An 8,166-nucleotide genomic window follows, 5' to 3' on the forward strand; every position below is an offset into this window, starting at 1 on the left:
GTGGTGATGATTGCTACAGCCGGGCCTCGTTTCGAGCCCGAAGGAAATTCTCATGCTAGGTGGAGAAAGGGAGGAAATTTTACGGATGAGTACTTAAAAGGGCATTCTAATTCCAAATTGTTGCTTGCGTGCAACCGCGCTAACAAATAGACGGCAGCAGTTATGGTTGCAATCAATTTTCGCATCAACTAGGTCTTACTATTCTCGACAAACTTGAAAAGATTGTAGCGAAGATATTAAACTGTTCGCAGTTTATCTTATTAGAAGAATGCTAATCTCTGATACGTGCAAGTTTCGAAACGATTTGCTGAACAAATTGCTTAAAACGCAACCAATCGCGACCAATTTAAGGACGCGACGTCAGCATTTGATGCTTATTTAATCGACTTCTCTCTCGACATTTTATCTCTAATAATAACGACGTTTATATTTTGCTGCGTGTGTTTCATCATAGAGCTACGATGAAAAGCGCAATTCGATGGAACTCGTGAACGTAAATATCCGGCGTTGATTACCCGAGAATCGTGAACAAAGTGCGTAATCATACGCACGACTCGTCGGTAGGATGAAAAGAGCCGAAACGACGACGATGACGGCGGTCAGCACGAGTGTTTAAAATCGCGGTTCATCCAATTTCATCGTCGACTGTTAATGCAAAACAGCGACAGCCAGCAAGGGCGGACCAACGGGACTACAGTCTGCATTGCCCCGTGGACCGTATCAAGACAAAAAGCTCGTTCGTTGCCTTTAGGCGCAACGGCAGGACCGGCGGCAGTTTTATGCTCATGCATTTTCCACCTTAATTAACGAGATTTCTGTAACGAGCAGTGGTGGACCCCGGACCGCTCCCCATTTATCGTTGGTTTCTCGTGGTCGTGGTCAGTTCAAAGCGGCCGTTATTACGCTGACTCGTCGTGCGTGAGCGACTTCTCAAGCTCGGCGATACTTCCCTTTCTCTCTAACGCGGTAAAACGGAACGGTCGAGATGTTAATTACGATTACGAACTCGAGATAGGAAACGCGCTCGTTCGCTCGCTCGCGAGTTGAGCCAGCGCAGCGGCGCAGTTTGCGTCTCGGCGGACCTAATCGATGGAAATTTTAAAGCCCGCCGCTCGTATCATTAATATCGATGATGTAGCTAGTCGTGTCTAATAACTAATCGCGCCGGTTCCTTACGTAGGGCTTGAGTCTCCGACTCGAGCATCGCCGAGTCGTGAGCGATTACGTTTCGTGTTTATGCACAGCTATGATGTTCAACTATGAGAGTATATATTAATGCAGGTAGAAAGAGAGAGAAAATTTACAAATTGTTAAAATTAATTAATGAAACCAGAATATTTTAGAACTTACTTTGAAGATTGAGAATTTAACTTCAGGATAAATTTTTGTCAATTTCTTTCTGTTCCTCTTCGCCTTCTGCGAATCGTTAAGATGTAGAAAATTTGTTGCAAGCAGCGAATTTCTAGAGGACATAATTTCATCCTTCTCGAGTTGGGATCTATGGGGACTCCGACGAGAGGCAATAAGCCTTAGGCGTTTTGTCTCTGAGGAAGGCCATCGGCATATGCAGCTCGCGTGCATCGGCGCGACCATAGGATCCGAGTAACAGGTGCAGATGCGGCGGAGGAAGCCCGATCGTTAGCCCGACAGCCCGCGATGCATGTGTGCCTATTATGATTTCTTTCGTAATTAGTCTCTCTCTTTCTCTTTCTCCCGCTTCCTTCGCATCCCGTACGTGTATTCGGGCGTACCTAACATTTGTTTCGTTGCATGTTTCGTGGCTCGAACCTGTAACATGTGTTATACCACATCACCCCATAGCTGTCGATGGCCCTTCGACTTAGCGAAGAGACAACGACGGCGAGTAACAATGATTTTATGTATCGTTCATACGAATTTAAACGAGAGTATATCTCGCTTGAAGATAAATCTGCGCAAAAGAATATTAACTCTTCGGAGCTGCGCTAAAATCTGTAACACAGCTACTGACGCTGGGTCTGTAGGAATCATTTAATTTATGTTACTTAAAAGGCACCAATTAATTTCAAGGAATTAAAATAACATATAATTCAATTGTAATAAAACAATAAAAAGTATAAAAAAGAATAAATACTAGGGCTACTATTCTATAACTCTTGACAATAGTATCGTTACATTGTCGTTGCAAAGATTTTATTATTTTATATATGATAAAAAAGCTGCGCAACGTATTCTTTAAAATTCTTTGAGTGAATCTCATTCTTAAAGATTAAAAATGGAGCTATTCTTTTGCGAGATTGACTTAATTTTTAGTCTTTAAAGTGAAATTCCACCAAAGAATTTAAGGAGTAATGTACCAACACTAATTAAAAGTTACTGAATAAGGACCTAAGTATATTTTAATAAGAATAATTCAAATTTACAGATATAACATAAAAAAATTGAATTGTTTGACATTTTTGACAAAGATTTATAATTGAACGAATCCAATAAATCTATCTATTCCACAGGGGGGATTAAGATAAACATATAGCTCACTTAAATTTTAGATTTGAGAAATTCAATAAATGACGCGATAGAGAGCTTTTTAATTATCATTCTAGATAATTACCTTGTTACTACATTTAGATCTTAAAGCTTTCTTAAAGGACTTTTGGATAAAAACGTCTCATATTCCGATCATCTTACTACTGCCCTAAATTTAATTTATCTTGGGCTAAGGTTTGCATTTTCGATTTAACACAAGATTATCCCCTCGCGAAATTCTGACCGATCGATCGAGGATGTATACGAAATAGGTATTCCGAGATGGACCGGGTGGTCCTTGGTTCTGTCTACCTACGCGCGTATATAGATATACATATATATTATACATGGCATGATACACGTATATATGTATATCAGTATATATGAAGTCAAATGTACGCGTATACACTGGAGAAAGCGTCTTGGCAAGGGATTTTGCAGAGGGTTGGCTGTTTGCGCCTCTCGACAAATAAGGGGAAGTCGTTATCCCGTGGATGGGAGGAGTAATTAACTGCTTCTACCTCCTTTCTGTCCGCTCCACCTCCCTCCCGTTCTTCCTCAGCATCCTCCCTTTCCAGCTTCGGCTTCTACTCGAAGGAACAGACTTAAGGAGACCCGCTTAGGCTTTCACGGGGTCGTGTCTTCATTATTCACGCTAATCTGCTCTCGCCCCGTGCTGCTGCCACCGCGAACCCTCCTTGGTGCTTCCTTCTGTCTTTCTCTCTCTCTCTCTCTTTCTCACTTATGCCTCTCTCTATTCGCGGAAATTATATTATATTATTATCGTGCGGCACAACCGTGAAGCAAACGATGCATACTGCGTGATGATACAGTGTTCAGCATCTTTGAGAATCAGAAAGGTGGGATTCATTTTTGAATCAATATTGCGCTAAGCTAGCATTGCTACAGATTTCCTTGTAACTTTAACATCAAAGCAAACAAAAATTTGCAAATTATATATTGGAGCAAATTAATAATATTGGTATAAAATTTTTTTCTCAAAAAAGAATTTTAGAAAATAAGCGTTGAAATATCCTACAATATCCGAGATTTAAAAAAATGAATCGATCTGTTAATTATTCGCTCCCGTCGTAAGGCACGCAATAAATCTATCGAACATTAATAACCGGTAACCGAAACACGTGTAAGTGCAACAGACATCATCGTGTATATTTTACATTTTTACAGTGGACCACCATGCTAAAGGCACCCCGCAACGATCACCAAATTATGATGGATTGTTTTCTCTATTAACAGCTTGTGCCGACAGAGGTGAGACGCGAGCACCCCGACCGAGATAATCTTCCACCAATTTCGACTTCCTGATTGATCATGGCGATCCATCGGATGGTTCGCTCGAAGGGATCGTCCGGAACGAACAGGTCGGATCACCTACCGATCCGAGACCTTTCGTTACCGCGGATTTAAAAAGTACATGTCGACACTTCTGAGTGCGAAATTAGATTCGTAACTTGATTTTTGTTTTATCAGATATAAAAGAAAAATTATTGAATAAATTAAGAATAGCAAAATAACGATTACTCACATGATATGTTAAGAATAAACTTAAATTATGAAATATATTCAATTGGTTGACTCATTAAACAATTATAATTTCAATTTCAATACGAGCCTAGAGTGTATGTGCAATAAATGAATTTTTCGTTTTCCTTTCAATTGTACATGCTTGCTATATGAAAAATTAAAGATATTATGAGAATTAATAATTTTCTGAAAAGCTATTTCTCTTAAGTATGTAGAACGTCCATCAATATATGGATATTTCTTCGAATTTTTCAAATCTACAAATTGTAGATATAAAACTACATTAATGTTAATAAATAATAATTATGTAACACTGGAGTTTTTAGCAACTAAACGGTATAGAGACGTAATACATTTATAAAATGGCGCAAATTCACCAATTAAATCATTTAAATGTTACAAAATACTATGTATTCCTGCTATGCAGCCTTCAGGGAAGTTTTTATCATATATAGACTATATTCTTTTTTACACTCTCTCACTCTATTACAGCGATAAACTTCTCATGATATAAATGCACAATTCATGTAGAAACATGTAACAATTCGTTTATTTTACTGCGGTAAATTAAGCAACACATTTAAACCCGAAGGTAAATATGCCACTTGACGAGACTTGGATAAATTATGCGCGATATCTTCCGCAGCTTCGATCTTTCTGAGCTCAACCAAACCTTCTCCTGCCTCAGCTAGAGATTTTGCTAATAAACTCGCGGCCTGGGCATCACCCTCAGCACTAATAATAGCTGCTTTCTTCTGCTGTTCAGCCTTTTCTACTAAGAAACGGGCTTTCTCCGCGTCTTGTTGCGCCACTTGTTTTAATTCTACTGCCTGAGTAAACTCTTTACCAAATGTTAAATGTGTCTAAAAGAATTTTAAAACATAATGATAATTTATATGTTGATTGCATATATCGTTCATATTTTTTCTTTGTTGTAATACAATGTATATATCAAGTGACCAAAAAAGATTTTGTTTCTTCAAAATTACAAAGTTTAATATATGTGATGACAAAGGCTTGATAGATTATGTTACAAATATATGACATTGAAAACAAGACGTACTGCAGAGTTTATTATATACAGAAAATTGGAAAGAAAGTACCATAACAATGTGAAAATTAATTTAAAAATGAGCACTCCAAGCTTAAATAAATAATTCAAGTAAAGGTTCTGAGTAAATCAAAATGTTAAAGAGAAGCGCCTTTGAGAGTCAATACAAGTTGTAAGTGTATCTCTATATGTATATATATATATATATACTTCATTATAAAAGATAAATATACATTTCCTAATTTGGATCCTCTTCAGTTCATAAACTTAATATTTACATAAAATAATCATAAACATCGTTACAAATATCAGAGTAACAATCGTCAAGAGTATCGATATAAGAGAGTTAATATAGCCAAATGTTGACTAGTTCTTCTGTCCACATCTTGTTAATGATCTACATCTTGTTAATGTTCATTAAATTCCAATAAAATGAATGAAGAGGTTGATAATAATATCTGTGTGTACATGATCATAAAATTTTTAGGTTTAATGAAAACGCTGATATTTAGTAGACGATGTTCACAGTGAGAACATTATAGACATAATTACTTCAAGTTTAGTTATTCGTCTTTGTATGCTATATAAGTTTAAACTTAAAAGGCTGTGCCTTTTCCATAAGTCTAGTATACCTTTAGGCTGTTTGCATAGCCTTTTAAATTCAGACAAGAATGATTAATTGAGATTGAAGTGCTTATTTCTGGGTCAATTTTTACAATGTTATGGCATCTCCTTTCCAATTTTCAATATGTAAATAGATAAACAGATTCTCTATATAATCTTACTTTTAGTGTCACTGATATTGACCATGTTCGTATATTACTGTCAGTTGATTGCCAGAACTAAAAATCTATAGTTTCCATTATGTATGCTATACTGTACTGACAAATGGCAGTAATATACGAACACGGCCATTGTAATACAATTTGTAGAATCTTTCGCGTCACATACATTAAATTTTGTAAATCTGCAAAAATAATAACTTTTTTGTTACCTGATAATAAATGTAATTGTACTTACAAGAGAAATATCATCCAAAATAAATCCAAACTGTGCAGCTCTTTCTGTTAAATCTTCGCTGACCTTTTGAGACACAATTTCTCTTTGTGTAATTAGTTCACCAGCATCAAATTGTGCGACAACAGCTTTCAACACTTCAGTGGTAATAGAAGGTAATACTCTTTCGTCATAGTCAACACCGAGTATCGTATATATCTTAGGCAACGAATCTGGCACAGGCCTGAAGAGGATACGAAGAGTGATATTTACATTCTGCAAATCCTTGCTCCCAGTAATAACAGGAACATTTCTCGGACGTGAACGAATATCAAAAATAATTGGTTTTTGCACCCAAGGAATAAAGAAATGTGTCCCTTCTCCTATCACGGTATTTTTTATACCCGCAAATCTGTCAAATATAACTGCCCTGTGACCGCCGTCAACTAAAAAATATATTAGTATATTAATTTAAGGAAATTATAAACTAATAATTAAGAAAATTATATATTAATTTAAGAAAATGACATAACTGATTAACGCATAGAAATAGGAGATACCATACCATTGTACAATGCAGAATTAATAACACCGCCGGTCAGTGCTATGCCTAGGCCGAGTTGACCCAATCGATTAAAAAATTGTGCCATGATCAAATGTATGCTACCTACAAAACATGAAATATTATTATATAATATGGGATGATGAAATCTGTCATATATTACTATAATAAATTCTTAATAATCATGATACTATTCTAACCTAAAATATTGAGAAAAGTATATTTGAAATACGCGTATCTTTAGCAAAGAAAAAAAGAGGAGGAAATGACAATAATAAATGTATAAAAAATTTTTCAGTTATGACACTGTGTAATCATCTGTTATTTTATATTTCCTAAATGAAGCGGCAACGAGTGTATCACAACCGGTGAAACTAAACTCTTTTGTTCGTCGATCTAATATCAGTATCCATCTCTTTATATCATACGAATATATAATTAAATTAAAATTGATAATAATCGCTAGCGCTTATAATAAAAACAATTTATTCTTACGTAATAAATCGTTCTAGTTGAAATATTCAGTTTTCTTCTCGCGTGGAATCGACAAGACGATAAGAGGAAAATGGAGTAATGGAGTCCGTGATAATTGGGAAACTACGAGCGCCACGATCTTCGATGTTGGCAATCTGACGTAACTTCGCGCGGCAATTTTAAATATTAATTGCATGAATACATCTACAAGTGTGAAAATAATTTATAAACATAAACAACTGCATTATATATTATGACAAACAAGCGCGTCATATTTTTTTTGCGATTATTGTGATTACTATCTATGTAAATTGTATACATAACCCAATTGTGTGGAACCTTGTAAAATTTTAATTAAAATTTTTTTATTCCCAATTTTAACTACACGTTACTTGATAAGAGCTCATTATTATTTCGGTTTTAAAAGTAAGATTATCGACCAAAATATCATAAGGACAATATTACTAATGTCACGATGAAAAAAAATTCCCGCCCCCGGGTGGGCTCGAACCACCAACCTTTCGGTTAACAGCCGAACGCGCTAGCCGATTGCGCCACGAAGGCAATTCGACAATCGTTTTTATCATACAGTATATCAGGAAAATAAGAAAAAATAGTTTATTTTTATGATTATTAATAATAATTTATAATTATTGACAATTTTTTATGATTATTAACAATAATTTATGATTATTAACAATAATTTATGATTATTAGCAATAATTTATGATTTATAATTCTTGACAATGATTTATAATTATAATATTAATAATAATTATAATTATTGACATTATTAATATTAATTAATCGTTTCGTATTATGTTTGGTATTCTTCGCGATAAGGTTTCAAAAAGAAATGTGAAGAAGAGCGACACGCGACACGACTACCCATCTGTACGAGCATCGGTAAGGGAATGAATAAATGTGGGCGACTTGGAACAAGTGTAGGTGACTTAGGACAGCATGTATTTTTGTTAAATTCAATCATGGAATCCATCCATAAGTCTCTAAAGAAAGTTTAAAACTTAAACTT

General features: G+C 35.4%; 1 protein-coding gene and 1 non-coding gene across 2 annotated transcripts; both read right to left on the reverse strand.

Annotated features, from left to right (window-relative positions):
- Positions 1-4,371: 4,371 nt before the first annotated feature.
- Phb1 (prohibitin 1) lies at positions 4,372-7,244 on the reverse strand. Its single transcript, XM_018445870.1, has 4 exons — positions 7,155-7,244; positions 6,663-6,764; positions 6,122-6,543; positions 4,372-4,913 (listed from the first exon to the last, which is right to left on the reverse strand). Exons 2-4 carry the CDS (start codon positions 6,745-6,747, stop codon positions 4,605-4,607), a joined length of 816 nt encoding a protein of 271 aa, XP_018301372.1. The 5' UTR covers positions 6,748-6,764; positions 7,155-7,244; the 3' UTR covers positions 4,372-4,604.
- Positions 7,245-7,623: 379 nt separating this feature from the next.
- Positions 7,624-7,697, reverse strand: TRNAN-GUU (transfer RNA asparagine (anticodon GUU)). The gene has a single exon. It is a non-coding gene; the product is annotated as a tRNA-Asn (tRNA).
- Positions 7,698-8,166: the final 469 nt, after the last annotated feature.

The sequence above is a fragment of the Mycetomoellerius zeteki genome, unplaced genomic scaffold, assembly GCF_001594055.1.
Source record: "Mycetomoellerius zeteki isolate Tzet28-1 unplaced genomic scaffold, Tzet1.0 scaffold168, whole genome shotgun sequence".
NCBI lineage: Eukaryota > Metazoa > Arthropoda > Insecta > Hymenoptera > Formicidae > Mycetomoellerius > Mycetomoellerius zeteki.